This window comes from Ictalurus punctatus, chromosome 1 (genome assembly GCF_001660625.3).
Source record: "Ictalurus punctatus breed USDA103 chromosome 1, Coco_2.0, whole genome shotgun sequence".
Taxonomy (NCBI): domain Eukaryota; kingdom Metazoa; phylum Chordata; class Actinopteri; order Siluriformes; family Ictaluridae; genus Ictalurus; species Ictalurus punctatus.
In genome coordinates this window covers 27,317,256-27,341,514 of record NC_030416.2, presented here as the reverse complement: position 1 = coordinate 27,341,514, position 24,259 = coordinate 27,317,256, and the positions used below count along the sequence as shown (strand labels likewise).

The 24,259-nt window shown below is 37.6% G+C and overlaps 1 protein-coding gene across 4 annotated transcripts in view; it reads right to left on the bottom strand.

The window, feature by feature from the left end:
- Positions 1-1,318: 1,318 nt before the first annotated feature.
- Positions 1,319-24,259, bottom strand: part of xylb (xylulokinase homolog (H. influenzae)) — a 64,736-nt gene continuing 41,795 nt past the window's right edge. For 3 of the 4 annotated variants that reach the window (XM_017478920.3, XM_017478911.3, XM_047157997.2), the window contains 3 exons: positions 21,527-21,614; positions 15,445-15,539; positions 1,319-2,451 (listed from right to left, as the gene is read on the bottom strand). In XM_017478920.3, coding sequence (XP_017334409.1) covers positions 2,386-2,451; positions 15,445-15,539; positions 21,527-21,614 — 249 coding nt within the window. In that variant the 3' untranslated portion in view covers positions 1,319-2,385. The remainder of the gene's footprint in view (positions 2,452-15,444; positions 15,540-21,526; positions 21,615-24,259) is intronic. The other variant, XR_006983137.2, reaches the window with a different exon arrangement.

Below are 24,259 nucleotides of genomic sequence, written 5' to 3'. Positions count from 1 at the left end.
TGAATGGTAGATCCACAATGAAGAGGGCATCTGCTTCAGTTTCACAGTGGAATTGAGCATTTGATAACACACACCATCTGTGATAGAAAGACCAGTGACAGCAGTGAAAGCCTCATGTCTATTGTCTTTCTCACTGATTGATTTGCTGGAAGAAAGTTACTGCCTCATTTCTGAAAGACAAAGGGCTTTTGTCTGCAGCAGGTTTATATTCGAGCTTAAAAAATAGGGGAAAAAAATAATTGTAAAAAAAGAGAAAAAAAAAGGAATTGTGGCAGTACTTGTACTTGAGGTAAAGTCTCAGAAATTATTTTACTTCATTGAATTTAATTTAATTCCAGAGTGTAAAATATTCTCTGACTTTTCAAACCATGTGCTACTCAACCACCATGGGCTTCTCTGAGCAGCTGACTGAGAATCTTAAAATGAAACTAACTGATGCCTACAAATGAGAAGAAGACTATGGAAATATATCAATGCACCTCTCATCTCATAATTTCCATGGTCTGAAATGGCAATTAAGGGGAACTGTGGAAGTCAAGGCAAGATCTGGAAGAAAGGACAGAAAGGCAAAGTCAAACTGATGAAGTAAAAATGGAACTCTTTAGCCACAGTCACCAAAGCTATGTTTGGAGAAAAAAAAAGTAGTAGCATTTGTTGAAAAGAACATCTTGACAACTCTTAAGCATGGGGGTGGATCTATTATGCTTTGGGGTTGTGTGGTGACAGACGGCACAGAAAACATGTAACAAATGGAATTGGGCACTTTTATAAATTAATTTTTCTCTCTCTCTTCCTTCTGGTGGGCTATTATTATTTCCAAGAAGAGCCCAAGGTGTTCAAACCGTGGTGTTTGAAAGTTGGTGAACGTTTTAGAATTTTCTATATTTCTGCATAAATATGACCTAAAACATCATCAGATATCTCAATAAATTTACATGTAACACATGCTTTACATGTTTACATGTGTGTATCTGAGAGAAAAAGAGAGAGAAACAGGAAATATTTGCACTTCATTTACCACATTACTGACTTAAATGGTAGCTTATTAGCAAATGCTTCCATGTGGAAAGCTTGTAGTCACTTGATTGCATGAGTAAAAACAATGCAATCACAGTCAGTAATCCACCATCCTCATTGCCGCTTTAATACATCAAGTTTACATGAATCTATAGGATTACTAATTGCTTTAGAACAAAACACACAATTAAACAAGACGCTTTTATTGGATTAGATACAAAATCATAACTAAGAAAGTACAAGGTGTTGTGAGGACATTTTATTTCTATAAGTAGCCATTCCCATCTGTATAATTTATTTATTTAAAAAAAAAATACATTAGTTATGTTTAATGCAATTAGTCTCATTTTAATATGAAAAATCAATCAGCCCATCTTCCTGAGATGTGCTAAATGTGCAGTGTACAACAAACACAGAATGAAAGTGCTTGGTTACAAAGGTTTATTTACCATATATAGTATTATATAGAGGAGAACAACTCATAAAGCCCTGTAATGTTTTCTCAAAGCGGCTCTAATATCCTGATGTTATCTAGTTTGGACACAGGAATAAAGCTGAGAAAACATATATGCAACAAAACAAAGAATATCATGAGGTATCTGAGTCATCACCATTCACAATATTGTATATTCACCAGTTTCTTTAGACTGCTGATGGCTGAGTCTGTGTAACACTAATGGATCATCAGCACCAGTAAATGCCTCCTGGAGCTAAAAAGCAAAACATATGATCCAAAGATGTGTAAATAGTGGCACAGTGATGATCTTAATTAATGCATGATGTGTAGCCTTAAATACATTACAGAGCTCTGCAGAACTGCAACATTAATGCATGCACACTATCATACACTTCACATTTAGCAGCAGCGAAGGCTGGAGCTGGAGAGTAATGGCCAATTGATTTAAAGCGGCAGCCGAGGCACACTGAGTGGGAATGTGTGAAACTCAGATGGATTTTTATTAATAGAACACAGCCTTAGGTCAAAGTATCAATGAAACACACATGCACTATATATAGGAAAATAACTGTTCTCCATCTCAGAAAGGGGAAGGAGAGGTCGAGTCACACAGCTCCTGTCAACTATTGTTTTCCTTCATTTCACAGCTCATATTGGAATTATGTTACACAATAGCCGTTTAACATTTACACCTGACGTGGTGATAGATTTTAACCTGTTAGGACAAATTAATACTCACACCGAGCTGCTTCCTGCCCACAATGAACACAACTGAGTCATCAGAATGAACGCGCACACATTTCCACACCGAAAACCAGAGTCCTTTATATAGAACCACATTAAAGTCATCATCTGTTCAAGCCTGATTAAAAACAGTAAGACTTTTCAAAAACACTGTGCGAGTTGAATCATTATGTCGTGTGCTTGAGAATCTTCTCTTCCAGTTCTGCATATCTCTTCAGGAGAGGCCCGTAGACCTACAGAGACGTGAAATAAAATGTCAGTCACAGCGCAATAGCATACTCTATAATTGCCAAATGTCTTAGTGATGTGATTTTCATTACATTGAAATAGGATAGGGGGACATGCTGGCTTAGTGGTTAGCACATTTTTCTACCACATTTGTCAGGACAGCTAATGCACTTTGCATGGCATTGTAGCAGCTAAACCCATAGAGTGATAGCTTAGGTTTGCCTCCCCTTGGCTAGGGTTTGACTAGTTTTATACAGTATTTTATCGCTCTGGTAGTTCTGCAAACATTCAGTACGTTTACATGGACAACAATAATCCGATATTAACCCGATTAAGACAATACTGTCTGATTAAGAAACTAGCATATAAACAGCGATTATTGATGACCTTAATCTGACTAAAGTCATACTCTAAGAAACACAAATCGAATTAAGATGTGTGGAGTATTCCTGTTTTAGTCGCGTTATCGAAGTGCATTACAGACATGTAAACACCTTAATCACACTATTAACGTCGTGTGGGAGTTTTCACCGCATTTTTGACAGGACACGTACACACACGGCAGTGCGTAACCCTTTTACGGCAAACAAGAGAGCACGGCTCAAACTGCGTACTTACCTACTACAGTATATAGTAGGTGAAATACATGTATTTCTATATACTCTATAGTATGTAAATATGCGGTTTCGGATGCAGCCCACCGCTTCAAGCAGTCGTCTATTTGCACGTACAGCATGACAAATTATTAACTGCACTTGAAGCTTTCATAAAATTACAAAAGAAACACTCAGAACTGTATACGGTACCATAACGAAGATGAACTGCATGTCGATACGTGAAATTCTGGAGGAAACATCGGACGGTGTGGTGCAGTGACGTAATGACGTGTGCCATTAATCGATCTATGTTCTATAACATGTAAAACAGGAACATGAACGGAATATCCTAAAAGTGACTCATGTAAACACCTTAATCTCAGTATTATCTTATCCAGAATAAGGTCAATAATTAGATTACTGCTGTCCATGTAAACATAGTCAATGATAACACCTGAGGTAAGTTTTATGATCAATCCAACTTTTTGTCCAATTTTTTTTAAAGCAATGTGCACTCACATGCAAAAAAAATGCATGGAAACAGTCTATATAGAAGCATATTATTAAAAGTTTTTTGATGGAAAAGAATCTGGGCTCAGCCCCGGATGATTAGCAGTCCAGCGAACGTCCCTGCCCGTGACCCTGTGTAGGATAAGCGGTATAGAAAATGGAACGATGCATGGATGGATGAAACAGGAAATTGAATTCAGCAGCATGAACAAAGACAACTTTTTATTTAGCATGTTGGAGCTGGACAATATTTACGCTCTTATACACAATGACTCAAAAGAATTGCTTTGTATTCTCCATCAAAAGTATATCCTCATATCCTTCCTGCTAGTATAAATAGATCAGGGGCTAAGATTACGATCAAGTGAAACGTATAGAGAGAAGTACAGCAAGCAATTAAATGAGAACTTATTTAAGTGCTTGGTGAAGAGATAAAGAGGTGAGGAGGTCCAGGTCTGGGTGCCAGTACAGAGAAGAATCTTAATGCATGTCGTTCTTGTACCCTTAGAAATTGTGGGTCAGGTCTTGCCATTCTAGCAGGATACGATAAGTGTCTCTGGTTAGACGCGAGGTCCTTTTTTGGATTTGTAGCAGCTACAGTAGAGGGAATGCTGGAGTGGGACAACTTCGGAAGATTGAACACAAGCCACGCAGCTGTATTCTGGATCAGTTACAAGGGTTGGATAGCACGCAGGGGAAGACCTGCCAGAGTGATTTGCAGTAGTCCAGTCTCGAGACTAAATAAGCACTCAAGTCGCTTCTGTGAAGATAAATGACCGAATCCTCTTGATGTTGTAACAACTAGAATATGCACTATGAACTGACTTATACTGGATTACACAGTTTTATTGTTATATCACACTCTTCAGTGCAAATCATCTGTAGTTCTATTTAATATCCAACTGTATAAAAATGTGTGTCCTATGCATTTGAGGTACAAGATCATTTAGAGTGTTTTAATTCAATTTAGTACTTGAGAACAACAGCAAACATACTTAACTACCATCAGCCCTGGGAATAGACAAGATTTTCAGTGTTTTTAATCATCCCACAGTGGTTAGCATGTGTGTGTGTGTGTGTGTGTGTGTGTGTGTGTGTGTGTGTGTGTGTGTGTGTGTGTGTGTGTGTGTGTATATTATATATATATATATATATATATATATATATATATATATATATATATATATATATATATATATATATATATATATACACATACACACACACACACACATGTACACATACATACATATAAATAATGTATATGCTCTAATCCTCACTTTCTGTGAGCCTTGACTTCAGTGATCAATTTCATTACCAAAAACCATTCTAACTTTGGTCATTAGAACAAACCTAACAGTAAACTGCATGATGAAGTTTTCAGCAGGACCTTGCAATATATTTAGAACAGCACTTTAGAGGAGTAGAAAAGAAAAAGTTTGAGTTTGAAGTTCACTCATCATTTTAAATTCAAAGCCATCAACAAGTAATCACAGAAATACCTTCAATTTTAGCCTTCAAAGAACAGTCTGAATGATACAAAATTACTTTGATAAGTAACTTCAACAAAATACACTTCATGTTAAAACTACAATGAATTACCTGGTTACAAAATTACACGTTTTGACTACATAGCACACAGTAATAGGAGGGAATTATTTATAATCACATACAGTGTCATCCAGATAAGGATGAGTTCTCTTTTGAGTCCTTATATCACCTCTGGGGGTTTTTCCCTGCCACCATCATCACTGGCTTGCTCATTAGGGATACATTTATAAATATAAAATTTATATCCTGAATTGATATATTTCTGTAAAGTGCTTTGTGACAATGTCCATTGCGCTATACAATTAAATGGAATTGAACTGAATACAAAATACATAATGGAAATGAGATTTTTTCGTTATGTTGGCCATGCCTGAATAAAAGTGTGGTCCATGATGTTACTTGCAGTGAAACTGATGAGTTTTATGTTTGAACCGTGACGTTTTTATTTGGAAAATAGCTGGATTAGATTATGCTGTGACCCTCTAAACATGGAGGATCAATAATGTATAGAAAGACAGCCCTAATAAACTACCCTACAGCTAAAATAATAAGAGAGAGAAGCAGAAATCCTTACTGTTCTACAGAAAGAGAGAAGTGCTAATCTGAAATGACTGAAGGTAAGCATGGAAATAAAATCAATAAGTAAAACAAAAATACCATTTAAAAAATGTCTCCACCTTCATAATCTACCGTGAACGCTACTGCTAATCCTGATGGATGCTGAATGATTATCAAAGATGTACAATACATAATGTGGACATAGTCTTATTACAGTATGTGCAATTAATTGTGAAAATTTAGTGGGGGGCATCAAATGTTCATCATTGTCATGTTGACTTCATGTTGAGAACTGACTGATAATTAAATGAACTTTCAAAGCTGTCACCATATTTGGGTCCTTTTACAGTGTTTGAAATATGCGCTGTGTATACAACATAGTGGCCATAAATGTCTCAAGTATCTTACACTATCATTTATTTCTTATTAGGATATTGCAAGAAATAAAGAAGTTGATCTTGGGCCCCAGGTGTGACTGCTGACTTATTTTTTTAAACGCACAGTTTTATAAGCAGTGAATAATGATACGCATTGTAGAATTACATAAAAGAAACACCTGCGTATGAACATGTCAAGGTCAGTCATTTTGTCTATCGAAGGTGGATCTGTATTTGAGTTCAGGGAGAGCGTATTTCTCTCCCTCTGCCTCTGTATCCCATGGTAAATTGCTTTCCGCCACTTGACACGATCCATCCATTTTACGCTTTGGCAGCCCATCTCGGGGGCATAGCAAGAGAAATATGCAGCGTGTTACACGCTAACAGCATCCTCAATATGAAAGCGTGATAGGTGCAGGACTGGAGGAGAAATGGAGTAAGAGACAGAGATGTGGTGGAGAAACACATACCAATTAAAATGTGAAAGATTGGTGTGGACCCTTTCCCCTCCCTCTTCATCCACCAGGGTCAGTCTTAATAAGGCCAGAAAAAGTCTCTCAGTTTTCAGTAGGGACCATGGCAGAGGCCAACTGGATTACTAGTGCGATTTACATTTGTGTAGCCAGAGAGGATGTTTTGCTTCCACTGTCTACTGGAGAACTGGGTCCCCAAGCAAATCACTCAAGCTTGGGTCTGCATGTAGCTGGTGAGAAGATCTCTAAAGATATTCTCCAGCTAGAGGGGTGCCATTAAATCTTGCAGCTTTACTACACCTGTGTGGTACGGAAACTCGGAGAAGTGCAGCACCTCTGGGCACAGGATGACAAGCACTAATAGGGCCTGGTAATTGATTCAAGTGGGGCAATTAAGAGACTAAATAGAGCACAAGATCCCACAAGATTCAGGTGTAGAATAGCCAACAGTGTTCCAGAATTAAACCACACACAATTCATCTAAGTCATAATAAAAGTTCATGTCGCTCTCTTTTACTGAATGTGTGTCGTAAATGGGTTTGCAGCATACACGTTTTTACGCTCTTTCTTTTACAGACCGATAAGATACATGAGTAAACTCTAGGTACAGCCCTCTCCAAAAGTATTCAAACAGCAAGGCCATATAGATGTGTAAAATAGCTTAGAACATGGCACCTTTTGTTTGAACTCACCCATTTTTTTTTTTTTTGAGTCACAAATATTGGAACATGTGACTGATAGGAGTTACCCAGGTGTGCCCTGTTAGATTGACTGTTTAAACAATTAATAGCTCTGAATGTCTAATCTTGGTTAGAGCCCTGATTTTCACCTGTGAAGACTGCATATGTTTTTAAATAGAATAAACCAATAAGAAGATCAGAGAGCTGTCTATGGGAGAAAGGCAAGCCATTTTGAAGCTGAGAGGCTGGGAAAATCGATCAGAGCCACTGCACACGCATTGAGCATAACCAATACAACAATTTGAAATGTCCTTCAAAAGAAATAAACCATCGGTGTACTAACAACCAGACATGGAACATGTCGGCCAAGGAAAACATCAACAGTTGATGACAGAAAAATTGTGAGAGCTGTGAAGAAAAACCCCAAAACAACATTCAGTGGCATCACCAACAACCTCCACAGGGCAGGGGTGAAGATAAAACCAGAGATGAGCCACAAAAGTTGTGGAATCAAGATAAACCTCTACAAAAGTGATGAAAAGGCCAAAGTGTGGAGAAAGAATGGATCTGCTCATGATCCACAACACACACCAAGCATGGTGGAGGTAGTGTCATGGCTTGGGCTTCCATGGATGCTTCTGGAACAGGCTCACTAATCTTTATTGATGACGACTCATGATGGTAGCAGCAGAATGAATTCAGAAGTCAACAGAAACATTGTGTCCACAATTTACAGAAAACCCAATCTAATTGAGAGGAACTTCATCATGCAGCAGGACAATGACCCAAAACATGCTGACAACACAACAAATGACTTCATCAGGGGAAAAAAACTGGAAGGTTTTAGGCTGGCCAAGTCAGTCACCAGACCTTAACCTAGTTGAGCATGCATTTCACCATCTGAGGAGAAGAAACCCCACAAAACAAACAACAACTGAAAGAGGCTGCTCTACAAGCCTGGAAAAGCATCACAAAAGAAGAATGCAACAGTTTGGATATGGATTAGTTCAATAACTTGAACTTTTTTTAAAATGCAATAAACAGCAATCATTCCTTCAGAGAGAACCTTACATATGAGCCAGCCCTGACAGTCCCACTGTGCTTTGTTGATCATAGCAAATAACTGTCAGAAGACAGCACCATCTTTCCAAAACTACTAAGCCTAGACAAAAGAATATCACTAGAAAACTCTTTAAACCTGCCAATATTTTCAAGAGGTGTGTTCCTTCCTACAAATCAAATATGAGAGCTCTCCTCACAGCTCTCGCCATCCCAGCGTGAAATCTGAAATATGACTCCTGAAAAAGCCAGCATTCGGTTTCGTGTTGACCGGACTTCAATGTGCAAGAGAAACTGAGAACGACTACGCCATTAAATATCAAAGAGGACCCTTCATCAAAAGCGAGCTCAGAGTGGCATGTACTCTATTGACTGCTGAGCTGAAGTAGGACACAGCAAAGTGAAGCAAATTAAGAACAGCAGAACACATTTTTCCCCATAGGTTTTAGAACATTCTGTAATGATATTATGAGGATTAATCAAATGCTTGAGAAAAATGGGCTCACTTTTATCCCTCTCTGGGTTGTTGAGCAGGTTCAGGCTCGGGTGAACCGACATGGCTATGTCTTCCCAGCATTAAAAAATAAACCCAGTTACGGCAGATGCACCGAACTGCAAGAAAATGACATTTCAAATGTAAACCTCTCGCAGACAATGCCGAGCACTACCCCATACATGGTGTATCCACGCATGGACTGAATCTCACATTGTTATTTATGTATCATATTAAATAATGCACACCACATGGAGACACGGTATATTTTTAGCAACTGTACGGTTAATGAATCAATAAGGAAGCAAATCAGTGTGCAGCAGCAGTGGGCAGCAGCATCAGCAGAGCCAGAGTGCACAAACCAGCAAACCTTGTTCTGAAGAGGAAATATTCACTGCGTCTTCACATTAAATTTAGAAGCATATGGACCTTCCTTGCTTTCTATATTTATTGTCTGTAACATGGCCTTTCTGCCCAAAATTCCAGATTTTAAAAGGGTCTATAATATTATTTTCAGGCATGTTGTATTATTCCTGCGTGATTACGAAACACATATCTAGTGATATATATATATATATATATTTTTTTTTTTTTTTTTTTTACTTTAACCATCATGCCTTTTTATTTTTAATAAATTGAAACGCGTGCATCAGGTGAGTCTCACAGGAAATCAGAAATTAATAATTATAATGAACACTATAGTCTGATTATAGTGGCATAGCTGCACTCAAAAGAATAGCAAAAACACATTTTCTAGGCGGACCCCTTGAGGGGAGTGGACCAAGTCTGCCATGTGGACCAGAAGGCATTTTTTCCCCCTCTTTTTTTCATTTAGCTCGATTGGAAGGAAGTGGAACAAGGCCCGATGGACACTAGAAAAACAGCAACAACAGACTAGCAGCAAATAAGAAATAAAGGTGAGCAAAACGGTCCAGAAACACCACTGGTTATGTATTCATTCAAAAGGATCTCGTTCATAAATTTGGTCATTTTTAAATACATACTGAAGCCAATTTTTACATTTTGCTGTTGTTGATGGTCCCGCATGGATGCCTTAAAGATTTGTACTTCCCAAAATTCTTACCTCTCATCCTTGTTTCAGTGCATAATCTCACCTAGATATTGTAGATGTGTACTGACAACTGCTGCTGTAATCATAAAGACAGTCCTGTGCTTAGACTCCTATTTACAATATTACCTGATTTCAACACATTTTGTACCATTTGACTGTAATATACAGTTTTAGAAAAGTAAATATTTATCATCTGGTGTCAGCCAGAAGAGAATGGGTTCGTTTTGCAGTTCCTTTCAAGGTTTCTCAGAAAGTTTTTTTCTTTGCCATTGTCACCACTGTGGATTGGAATCTAAATCTACATCTGAATATCTGTAAAGCTACTCTGTGCCAGTATCTACTGTTAAAGAGCATTACCAATAAAAATGAATTGAATTTTCACAATAAAACAAAATCCTGACAAATACATAACCCCAGTGAGCATTCTATATTGTTTTGATCAGCGCTGAGGACTTTCCGTGTTTACTCCTTATGGGAAATCAGAGCAGCCACACTTCCTTTGGATGCTCTCAGGGGAAACTACACATACCACTACCTTTGCAGTGACAGCAACATCACTGTGGTTAACACAAGGCATCCCAGCAGATCCATCCGTGGACTGCTATGTTTCTGACGTGCTCATAAAGAAAGAAACACCATTCTCGTGACCAGAAGGACTGACCTTCAGCAATTAAAGAAGACATAAAATACATTTCCAATATTTGCTGTTGAGCTGTCAGCGGCAAGCTCATGCATAATAATGAGATTTATGTTTACGTTAACCTCATGTTGTTCCAGAAAAATGACAAAAAAAAAACTGTTCATTTTAGTCCTTCGCCAAACAAAGCGGTCACTCCATCACAGGGCAGATCTCACGAGTTGTCGTGACCAAGAAAAACGTCATCGGAATAGCAAAACATTGCTGATCTTGTTCAGAAAGGGAGTTTGAAAACAAAACATGATACAAGGTCATTAAAGCAGATGCGTTAAGTAAACCACGCTGCCTTATACAAAGTGTTTCATCCTAGTTTCTAAGTTAATGTGTGGATAACCACATTACTGAGGTTAATGTGTTAATGCAGCAGATCTGTTTCACGAACACAACCATCAGTCTTTGGTTTTCTTTTATAGTTCTGAAATGAACCTTTGCTAATGAGCCATACAAGTGTTCTTTCCTGATATGATTAAATCACTGAAGGGGTTAAACCATTAACATGCCATTATTACAATTAATATTATTACTGTTCTCATCCTCCTCCTCCTCCTCATCAATCATCAATTACAAAAAAAAATCATCCTTAATGAAGCATAAAGGAAGTCTACTGCACCATAGTCTTCCCATGTGGGTGTACACCCTGCCTTCTTTTAACAGGCTAGATTACAGTATATACGCATATTATTTATAATTCAGTGTGGGTTTTGTGCTTGTATGAAGTGAATCAGTGTAATCATTCAACTATTTTACTATAGTACTCTATCTATTACAATACATATAACAGTCTCTTACTCTCTCTCTCACACACACACACACACACACACACACACAGGGCTGTGGAAAAGTATTTACTGATTCGTTCTGTTTTTGTGAATATCTCTTACTAAATAGTTTTAGATCTTCAAACTAAATACAACATAAAACAAATCAACCTGAGTAAATACACAATATTGTTTTTATTTATTTCATTTATTGAAGGAAAAAAAAAATCCAACACCTATCACCAATATGAAAAACTAACTGCCCCCTTAAAATCTGGTTGCGCCACCCAGGATGAGCCCCAGAGCCTTTGAAATTGCTTTGTAACCCTTCCCAGACTAATGTATTTCAATCACCTTCTTCCTCATCATTTCTAGAATTTCTTTCAACTTTGGCATAGTGTGTTACTGGGTAAGACCTTTTAACCAACTTCATGCTGTTGGACAAGTTCTATTTAAGTGTTGATTTGATTGAACAGGGTTTGCAGAAATCAGGCCTGGTTGTCTGGTTTGTCTAGTCCAGTCTCCATTATGAATGCAGTTTCATAGATTTGCCGAATTAGTGACTATGGGGGCAAATACATTTTCACACAGGCCCAGTTTGTATTGGATAAGGTTTTTTTTTGCTTCGATTAATATTATTATCATTTAAAAACTGTATTTTGTGTTTTCTTTCTGAAACAATTTAGTACACACATACACACACACACACACACACACACACACATATGTCTATATATCTATAGATTGATAGATAGATAGATAGATAGAGATACACATACACACACACACACACACACACACACACACACACACACACAGAGAGAGAGAAGAGCACATTGAAAATCTGGGTTTTTCATTTATTTATTTAAAATTGGAAATAAATAGAAGGTTTTGAAAGAAAGTAAATCTTCAACATCTTGAATATTTAATACTTAAGATTCGTCTACTTTTAGGTCCCTGTTTAAATGTAATGAAATTTGTGATATTGACCATGTTATCTGCTTTGTAGAAAAGGTCAGATTTCCCTCATGCCTAATCTCTTCTGTTGAAGTATGTGTTCAGACGACACTCCGATTGATCTAAAATGGATCATAAGGTGTTGTGGAGTCCATGCCAGCTTGAATGCACACTGTCATTAAAGCAAAAACGGGACATACAAATTCAAGGAAATTCTGAAATTCTTGGCGAAGTATTACGCTCAGTTGCCATAGTCTCTGTCGTGTACCAAGCCTTGTTCCTAGCTTTATGTTTCATGGTTTTGATCTGGTTCTCGTCCTCGTTATTTGAGTCTTGTCTGAGTCTAGTTTATCCTGTTTGCTGATGGCCTGACCATTTGCCTGTTTTGACCATGCTATTGTCTCATGATTTGGATTTGTCTGCCTATATCTCGTTTAATAAAAGCTCTTATCTGCACTTGCCTCCATCCTAACCACCATTACGTGAGTTACGTGACGTATAGAGATGTGCTCATAAATTTACAAACCCGTTGCAGAACATTTTAATAATTTAAAATAATAATAAAAGGGATGGTAAAAACTGCATTTTCTTTTTTATTTAGTACTGCCTCGAATAAGCTATTTCACATAACAGATATTTACATATAGTCCACATGACACAAAAATAACTGAACATAGGGTTACATACCCTTGATTCTTAATACTGTGTGATGTTACCTGGATGATCAACACAACTGTTTTTATGTTTTGTGTTTTTAAAAATTTTTTAATATCTTATGTAGCTTCTGCAGGGCAGTACTAAATGAAAAAAATAAGAGCTTTAAACAATATAACAATTTACACCGATCATCCGGTTTGAAATCGTGTTGCCTTCTTGATCTTCAGTGAACGTTTGCACCTTTTGTAATAGTTGTGTACGAGTCCCTCAGTTGTCCTCAGTGTGAAAAGATGGATCTCAGCATCATATAGCGACTGTTAGAAAGAGTTAAAATATGCAGAAGATGCTGTAAAAGCAAAGAATGTGCAGGACCTGGAGGATTTTTCTAAAGGACAGTGGGCAGTTTAACTGCTCAGGACAAACAAGAGACTCATGAACAACTCTCACAAAACATAAACACAGTCGTTGATCATCCAGGTAACGACACACGGTATTAATAATCAAGGGTGTATAAACTTTTGAACTGGTTAATTTCTGTAAATTTAGTTATTATTGTGTCTTGTGGACTAGATGTAAACATTTGTTATGTGAAATAGCTTATTCAGGGTAGAACTAAATACAAAACAAAATGCAATTTTTATTATCCCCATTATTACTATTTTTTCAATTATTAACATTTTGCTGATTCAGCAAGGGTTATGTAAATTTATGAGCACAACTGTATTAAACCCTTATTAAATCCAGTTATACAGAACATTGTATGTACAGTGGGGGAAATAAGTATTGGACACGTCAACATTTTTTCAGTAAATATATTTCCAATGTGGCTATTCAAATGAAATTTCCACCAGACCAATACAGATGTCTTAACTCAAGAAATCTGGAAATATAAAGAATTCACAACATTAAAGTCCATAAATAAAATTGTGTGTAATAAAGTGGAATGACACAGGGAAAAAAAATATTGAACATGCTAAGAAAAAGCAGTTCGCCAAGGCAAGGTAAGGCAAGGAACCAGCTGAAATCCATAAGTAATTATACCCCCTATCTATGCAAATTAATATCAGCTGGGTTAGTGAATTGATGGTCTATAAAAAGTCTTTTTGTTACCAAGGTGTCACACAAGAAATATCTCATGATGGGTACAATCAAAGAGCTCTCCCAAGACCTTCACAACCTTATTGTTGCAAAATATATTGATGGAATCAGATACAGACGTATTTCAAAACTTCTGAATCTTCCAGTAAACACCATTGGGGCCTTTATCCACAAGTGGAAGCAACATCACTCCGTCACCCTCGCAAGATTTCTGACCAGGGAGTCAGAAGAATAGTCAGAAGAGTAGCCCAAGAGCCAAGGACCACTCGGAAAGAGCTCCAGAAACACTTGGAGGCAACAGGTGCCATCATCACAGAGAAAACAATGGGCAATGCACTCCAGTGCTCACGCTCACCCCGCAAGACTCCATTACTAAAGAAAAGGCATGTCGAAGCTCGTTTAAAGTTTGCTACAACTCATTTGGAAAAGCCTATGAAATACTGGGCGAGTGGAGTCTGGTCAGACGAGAGCAAAATTGAACTTTTTTTGCTGTCATACTACACACCATGTTTTGAGAAGAAATGCACTCCACATCACCCTTAAAACACTATACCAACAGTGAAGTTTGGAGGTGGAAGCATCATGGTGTGGGGCTGTTTTTCATCACAGGTTTCGGGCAGACTGCATATAATTGAAGGAATGATGAATGGAGCCCTTTACCGGGAGATTCTAGAGAAGAATCTGCTGCCATCCACCAGGATGATGAAGATGACATGTGGGTGGACTTCCAACAGGACAACGATCCAAAGCATACAGCAAAGGAAACTCTCAATTGGTTTCAGAGAAAAAAATCAAGGCGTTAGAATGGCCCAGTCAATCACCTGACTTGAATTTAATTGAACAAGATTTAAAGACAATATGTGTAGAAGAATGGGCCAAAATCACACCTGAATACTGCAGCTGATTAATTTCTTCATACAAGAAGCGTATTGAAGCTGTCATTACAAACAAAGGCTTCTCCACAAAGTATTTAAAAAATTTCAGTTAGCGTGTTCAAATATTTTTTCCACTTTATTACACATAACTTTATTTATGGATTTTAATGTTGTGAATTCTTTATATTTCTGGATTTCTTTGGTTAATACTGATGTCTGGTGAACATTTCATGTGAATAGCCTCAATGGAAACATATTTACTGAAAAAAAACGTTGGCGCGTCCAATACTTATTTCCCCACTGTATGTATTCTATTATATCAGTCCTCAAAGGCTCCTAAAATACAATTATATAGTGAATGTTTATGTGAACTGAGCATAATTTATATCACATATAAAATATTCTGCACATTACACTGTTGGAGTGAACTAAACCAGGAGTGCAAAACAGTAGAGCAAACCAGTTTTTCATAGAGAACATATGCAATTAAATTCTTCCATTGGATGAATAGGTGAATTGAATTTTTCGTTGATCTAAAGCTGCCAATTGAGCTGGTCTGGGGTGTGATGCTGGATGTATTGGCATACCTTTTCAGCTCCTGGGGTTGGTCTCACTGCGAGCTGTGCCTCTGGGGCTTCATTCACTGCCTCTGCAAATGACATTCCCATTTCAGCAGCTAGTCCTGGGAGGAAAAAAATCAGCAAAAAAAGCAAAGCGTTAGAAAAGTGCACAGAGGTCTCACATGCTATTTCAAACACCTCATGTCTTCATGTGCAGTTTCCTTTGTGTGTTGGTTGACCTTTAGTATATCTAGCATTTTTTTCCCTGCTCACTGGTTGTAACAGAAATGAGATTTGGAAAATAGTATAGTTGAGGCGAGGATTTAAAGTGTGCCTGGAAACCAAGGCTACATAGTGATGAATAGTGGAAGGGAAGCCTGATCCATGAGCTGGAAAATGTCTTCATATTCAGTCATGATTTGGGTGGCATGTCAATGTTTTATACGCCAAACAACCAGCCAAGACATGTCAAGTAACCTGCAAGTATGCAACGGAGAGGTAAAGCTCATACTGAAGCACCTTGGAAACATAAATCACGCGCACATCATGCCATATCGACTGAATACTGTAATGACCGAATGAAACAGAATAAACTCGGCTGAGGAATGAGATCGATCTGGTGGAATTACAAGTTAACTTAGTCATGCTGAACCATGATTCATTTCCTTTCAGGAGCAGCAGAATATAAAATCAACACAGTCAGCAGTAACCAGCAAAGGAAAATGTTCGTGTGTAAATGCTATATGATGCAGTGGTGCAGTAATTATCTGAAACCAGCAGTATCTATAACAGCGTATATAACAGCGTGTACTCAATCAGTCTAGTGATAACAGTGAAGTCACTGAGACTAATACCTAATGCCAAGTAGTACTGTATGACGCAATTCAAATGAAAGTGTGCAGAGGCTAAAAAATTAATAATTAACCAATTTTACATAACCATTTTTTTTTTTACCAGGATTTATTATTACCACAGTTTTTTTTTTTCAAAATTTAACTTCAAAAGTTTCAGACAGGCTGACTTGCTATGAAATATTCACGTCATACACATCCCATACTCCCTCCAATTCTACCAGGCCAGGTTTCCCAAATCCATGTTTTTTAAAAAGAAATTTAATTAGGCTGTTTATGACAGTGTCATGGATTGGTCGTTTTGTTTACATTAATGAACAATAATTATATCAACATATCAAACCCAAGCTGATGTTACTTAAATGTATTTAAATATATTTTTGTCTGTTGCAGTCATGCCCTGTGATGGACTGGTGTATTATCCTCGGGTTTTCCAAGAGTTTCCAGGATAAACACTGGATTCACTGTAACCCCGAGCAAGAAAAAGTTAATGAAGATGAAATAAGGTATTATAGTGGTTTTGGAGTTTACATCAAGGATTGGGAGGATCAGATTTGAGTTTGGACATTGTACAGCTTTTTGTTGACAATTATTTTAGTTCTGAAAGGTTATTATTTTTTCCCCCCTAAGAAGTCCTGGGCAACTTTGAGCCAGGTACCAACCTGTTAGTTGGGATAATTCTGCTGATGTCTGCTGAACTAGCTATGCTGCTAATTCAATGCAAATTGTTAATTTGGTAGTGCCGATTGCAATCATTATTGCTGTCAAATTCCTTTAAAATCACATTTGAATTTTAATCGCTTTAGTACTGGAATGCATTTTTATATTAATGGTTTAGTATTGAAAAGCTTTTAATAGTAATGAGCCCAATTGTCCTCTAATGCTGCCACAGACAGAGCAAACATTACTAGTGGAACTACATTATGCAGGAACATCACAAGGAGGCAATATCCCAATTTTATCAAAAAATTTTATGTTTCCAGTAATTTTAGACTTGTCACAGTAATATTTTATAGTCAATGATATTTAACTCAAAATTACATCTTCACATAAAACCCTGCAATCTCCAGCTTGCAAGCATGGAGGACTAATTCACATACTCTAAAGCGGCATTCAAAATGGCTTCCTGTTCACTAGAGAGGCTATAAAAGAATGATGGTGTAGACTCTCAACAGAACAGTATTTGAGATTTGAGAACACCAAAACAAAATTATCACTCACTTCTGCAATTGAAAATAAGATGTTATTGTTTAACGCCAATCTCCAATCATTCTCCTTGTTTATAATTAGTTGATTGGGGCATTTTGTACAAATCTCTTATGCAAGTCAAAATCCACTCACCTCACACTTTATTAGGAACTGTACTAATACTGGGTCAGGACTCCCTTTGCTCTCAAATCATTCTCAATTCTTCGAGGCATGAATTCCACAAGATGTTGGAAACATTCTTCTGAGATTCTGGTCCATGTTAAAATTTAAAGTGCATCATGTAATTTCTGCAGATTTTACAGGACGTTCATGCTGCAAATCTTGTTCTACCACATGCCACAGGTGTTCTACTGGATTCAGGTGGTTCATGAAACCAGTTTAAGATGACTTTTACTTTGTGATATGGCGCATTATCATGCTGGAAGTAGCCATCAGGATATGGGTGAATTGTGACCAAGAAGGGATGTACATGTTCAGTAAAAATACTCAAATAGGTTGTGGCATTCGAGCGATGATTGATTGGTATTAATAGGCCCAAAGTGTGCCAAAAAAACATTCCCCACACCATTACACCCCCTTCACCAGCCTGGACTGTTGACACGAGGCAAATTGGGTCCATGGATTCATGCTGTTGGTGCCAAATTCTGACCCTTCCACCTGTGTGCCTCAGCAGAAATCGAGATTCATCAGACCAGAGTACAGTTTTCCGGTCTTCACCTGTCCAGTTTGTGCCCACTGCAGTCTCAGTTTTTTGTTCTTGGCTGACAGAAGTGGAACCCGACGTGGTCTTCTGCTGTTGTAGCCCATCCGCCTCAAGGTTCTGAGATGCTTTTCTGCTCACCACAATTGTACAGAGTGTAGCCTTTCTGTCAAATCATAGCCGTCGCACCATTTCAGGGGAAGATTTTTTTTTTTAAAAAAGTAGGTCCACTGGAAAGTAACATCCATTTCTTTCCCTGTGTAAATAAGGTCCAGAGTGCTAGGTTCTGTAATGGTAGCAGCTTAGACACTGAAACTGTGCAGCTGACTGTAATGCCTAAATTATCTCTCTCTCACACACACACACACACACACACACACACACAACCCTCAGGTTATTGTTTCAAACATCCACAAAGAGAGAACTTTAGTATATAATAAATCAGGTCTATCTGAGATTATACTTCCAGACACTTCAAGTTGTTTTGGACTAGAAGCCCTATGAGATTTAGTTACAGTAATGAAGGCAGAACCGATTCAGAGTTAAGGGCACTCAACTGCGAGAACCTTCACTGTTCTCAATATCCTCATCAGTCTTTTTAGCCATTAAGGCTGACACAAGAGCAATACTGATACTAATACAATCAAGTCAAGGAGAAATTGAGACTGTGGTTTATTACGATGAACCACTGACACCCATCTCTATTCTACACTACTGATGGCCACAGCAGAAATGAATAAATAACACAAATGAATAAAACAGAGTGCCGAATATAATAAAAGCCGACCTGAACACCATTCTCTGTTGCTCATGTAGTCCACAACCATTTCAAACCTGCTTTAGTTTTTAATGAACAACCTTAGGGCTCTCATCAGCCTTGTCTCATGTCTATGCAGCTGGATTACGATAAAACCAGATGAGGAATTAGAGCATGGATCCAGAAAAGGCATGATTAAGTTGACGAGTCATCCATCTGAGGTTTTAGCTAATGGCAGAGTGAGTGAGACTCGGTCCTTAATATCAATTCGCTGTCTCTTATGACTCATAAAGCCATTTTCCCTAAAAACGTTCAGCATTTATGAAACTAGAGATGTAGCACTGCTGAATTAATCCAACAGGAACAGTGGGCCTCAATCTTTTAGTAAAATTGTGTGTAAATGTTTTCATACGCCACACTGAACTAAAAGGTCAGATTTTATTCAGAAGTTTCTGTAATGCTGATTTTCTTTGTACTCGTGAGTAATAGCCAATTACGTGTAAACCACCAGGCATGTTCATGGCAAAGCTGATTTACATTTAGTGGCACATCTGTTTAGAGACTGTGGCACTAGTCAAAAACGGTAACCTGAAGTTCCACTACGGAAAAAACAAAACAAAAACATAACCACTAATGGTTCAGCATTAAAAGGTGACTGTTGTCACCAGTCAGTCATGTTAGTTGTTTATCCAGACTTTTATAAGCAAGCAATTTAGTTGGACCTTTACAAATTTTAACTGAATACCACAGAACTGTGTTAAAACTCCTCTGAATCACTACAGTGAGTCATGTAACGTGTAATTATATGTGCCTGATGAAACCGGTGATTAGGATGTTAGACACTGCAGCTCTTTTGGATTAATTGACTGCAGAGTCACGCTCTGTTACACGCTGAATATTTCAGCACTTCACCATTTGGTTCCTTTGTCAGGATGAAAGGAAAAAATACATACTCATGTACTGTACATTTCCCCATCATCATTGTTTGCCACCAAATAATTACCAATAAGTATTGAATGGCCATTTGATTGAAAACAAAAGAGTGGCCTCTGACATATGACTATATAATAATTGCATAGACATATCAAGACCTTGGAATTATAAGATCTGATGATTTTGGCAAAAATGAGTTAGTAATAAATATGTTCTCAGCATGACAATGAAGATCTCAGAGGTTTTACACAAAAATATTACTTAAGTATACAACAGTGATTTCACTTTATGAGGGTCTTTAAATTTATAGTTCAATATCTTAAAATGACGAAACTGTCAGATGGAAACTTACAAACTGCTGAATTTTACACTATTGAATTTTACACTGTTGAATTATCTTCATTGTTGAATCTTTTACATTATTATAGAGATTAACACTATCAGTGACTCAATTTTTTTCATAAAAAATTTGCTTTGCATTTTGTTTAGGTAAAAACAAAATAAATCCATAATGTTGTTTAAAACCCTAATATGCAAAACAGGAATTAAGTCTGGAAGGGGCCACCATGTATGCTAAACAGGTAATAAAATAGTGGACAACACTATTATCTACTAAATAATAATAAAATTATAAAAGCTTGGAAATAGGACATGTAACGTTGAGACGTTGCTGAATATTATATATATTTTTATGATATATTAACTGAAAATACATGCATATGGTAATGCGTTCTCTCTCTCTCTCTCATGTTCACACACAAACACACACACACACGTACGCACACACGTACGCACACACGTACGCACACACACCAGCTCTGTGCAGTGATAGCAGTCATCCAGTGGAACAACATGGAGGTCATGAGTTCAGACACATCAGCGGTCTCTAAAGAAAAGGCATGGCATTTTCCCATCAAATAATTCAGCCTGTTTATCCTTCCCTTTTAATTAACCAAAGCTTCAATAGAATTCATAAACCAACAGAACAAAACTAAGAGTGAACGCTGCTTCTCAGGCAAGCTTTTATTTGCAATAACGAGAGTGATTAGGGTGACACATTAACACTAGATGCAAATGGGAAAGCATTGCCAAACCCCTTGTCAGGGAAAAAATGCAAACAACAGACTGAATAATAAAAGAATAATTATCATCTTCCTCAAGAATTTAAAGCTCCCTGTTCCATTATAGCAATTAAGCAATCGGGTGTATAACATGTGATTGGGCGGATCTTGGTGAAGGCTCCAAATGGCTCACTCGGGCTCAATGCTTTTACACGACACTCTCCATCAAATCATATTATTCTAATCAGATTGATGAGTCTGTCTGGAGTGCAGTCATGACAAAGCGTAGCACCCTAATATGAATTATAACCAAGCATTCACAAGTAACAAATCTGTGCATGTATATAACACACAAAGACACATATGATGCCCAGATGAGTAGATGATAAACACTAATGAAGGCTGAGTTAGACAAACGATTAGGAAATGAATCTTCATAACGTCAAGCCCATACATTGTAATCATTTATCTACACAAATACTGTGACCGGATGTTAAACATTTGACATTTACATCACAGCCATTGTGCTGACTATTTTCAATAAGAACGATCAAGAGAGAAAAGTGTGGTGTACATATTTAGCAAGAAATAATCCTACCATGCACAGCTCTGTAGGCACAGCCGAGACAGGCAGAGTTGGCCACGTCGATTGTGTACACTGGAGCGTTGAACACGTCAGACAGAACCTGTGTCATTGAGAAGAAGTCATGTTGAATATATTCCTGACACAATCACAGTCACAAAGATGGAATACTGATTTTCATAGACGATGCCACCACGAATGATGTCTAAACCTCTTATACAATGTATATAACGTGCAAGTGAGCATGCAGACCTACAGTGTGTCCCAGGCATTTGGTTGAATATTTTTATAAGGAGATGCAACAAAACAAAATTGCCCTTTGCAGTGCTGTAGCATAGAATTTTAAATATATAATATTGTAATTCTAGCAGTACAGTGACAAGGTAGAAATCATTGCTGCCTCACAGATCCAGGGTCCCCGGTTCAATCCTGGGCTCCATTTATTTTTTCACATGTTCTCTCCATGTTCATGTAGGTTTTTTCCAGGTTCTTCCTAAAAACTTGCTAAGAGGTGGATTGGGTGTTCATATAACTTCAGTAACGGCGTCATATTTATCAGGGTTTTTGTGGAAAATATTTGGTGCAAGACGTAAACATGGGGAGCACGGTGGCTTGGCGTGTTTGCCTTGCCTCTGAGGTTGGGGGTTTGAATCCAGCCTCTCCCAGAGCTTGCATGTTCTCCCTGTGCTTCAGGGGTTCTCACGTTTCCTCCCCCAGACCCAAATACATGTGTTGTAGGCCGACTGGCATTTCCAAATTGTCCATAGTGTGTGAATGTATGTGCGATTGTGCCCTGTAATGGGTTGGCCCCTGCGACCCTGTGTGGGGAAATTGATGGACGGAAGACATAAATACACACTAGGGGTTTCATAGAGTAGTTGGCTAATAGATTCACTAACCACCACTGCAGGCAGATGGTAAAGAAAGCAGTCTAAATACACTTTGTTAGTCTGAAAAAAAATCAGACTAGATGAAGTCAATTCTAAAATCATCTGCACTATGCAGAGAAGTATTTATTTTTTCCTTTTCCTTAATGGAACAGCAACACTTTGTTAACAAGCTGCAAAATGTGCAGAGCTGTGCGCGACTTTTTTTAATCTCACTCTTGCTCCCATAAGAATTCCTCCCGCAGATATTTAAAAAAATGATCCTTTAAAGCTAAATAAAAAGATGTAAATAATAAACTTGCACTGTTGCGTAGCGAATTCAGTTATGAAAAGCAGTGTGTTAAAGAGCGCTTTTAAAGAGTCACAGGTTTCACATCACAATACAATACCACTCAGCAAGTTTAGAGTCAGATCATTTTCAGACACTACTGACGCAAGAGTTGAACATGCCCGAAAAACTTGCTACTGTAGACGCTGCATCCTTCATCCATTATTAAGCTATAATGAGTTATCACATCACGGTGTGCTCTCATGTTCAGAATCAATGATTTCATCCACAAAAGATGAATTGGTACGTCATTAAATGGTGCAGTATGGCGCAATACACTATTATATAATGTCATATATATATATATATATATATATATATATATATATATATATATATATATATATATATATATATTTGTCTTTCACTGTTAACAGTGTAGTCTAAAAAAGCACTGAAGCTGGACATTTAATTTGTAGCCTGTGTTTGGCTGTTGACTGAAGTGTGGATTTATGCGATCTCTGCTGCATAAACAAAGAGCCTAAAAAGATTAATAAACATTTTGCTTAAAAATATGACTAGCTGATGATTTTTTTGAATTACTGGTCAACTAGTAAAAAAAAAAATAGTGGTTGTGCAATCCCTACATCCTGGTTCTTCATGGTTAGGGTCACAGTGGATCTGTAACTGTATGGCAGAAGGGCAGAAAATCCACCTTGGATTCTGACATCCCAGGGTACCATTCACACATAGAGTGTAGCCTGAGCTCAGACTGGAACTAGCAACCCTGAGTCTGTGAGATATGTTATACCACCATGCCTCCTGTATCCACATAATGTAGTATATTGCATAATATGAATTCTAGTGCACACTCAAACAGGGTTTAAATGTGCATACTTAGAAAATATAAGTGCTGTTAGGTGTTAATAATGTCAGGAAAAAGAGTGTTTGCAGAGAATCGGCTGAACTTTCCAGGGATCATAGCACCACCAAGCCTCCAATGCTAAGTCCTTGAGCATAGCTCTTAACACCCAACTGCTTAGTTGCTTTTATCCATTGTAATTGTAAGTCGCTCGGTCAGATCTACAATGTGGCCATTTTCATTTTCTGTTTGATGCTCAGTGGGGTTCAGGTTAGGTGACTGCCTTAAACAGCCAGATCTTATAACTAATTTTTTTTTTGTCATTTTCGAATTTTCAGCTTCGTTATAATATGCTTTTTATAGACATTGATCCACCTTTCCAGAATGCAAATGCTGGAATCAAATGCAGACCTTTTGTTAGGTCGCTAGCGCACATAATGCGACAACATGCAACTGACAAAAATACACCAGAGCAGCCAACTTGAACAGGGGGCTATAAAAATGGATTTTTAGATGATTTATCCAGTGTAAATGTAAATAGCATCAAATGAAAGTTACATTTGTACAGGTAAGTGCACAGTGCATCAATTCAAATCCAAAGCAATTTAGTATTGACACAAATCCTGACATGTTTGCTCAAACTGGTTTGGCAGCAAAAGCAATGTACAAGTGCAAAATACTCCCTTTATATATTAGAAGTGTTATCAATGAACTACGTTTTTGTAAAAATG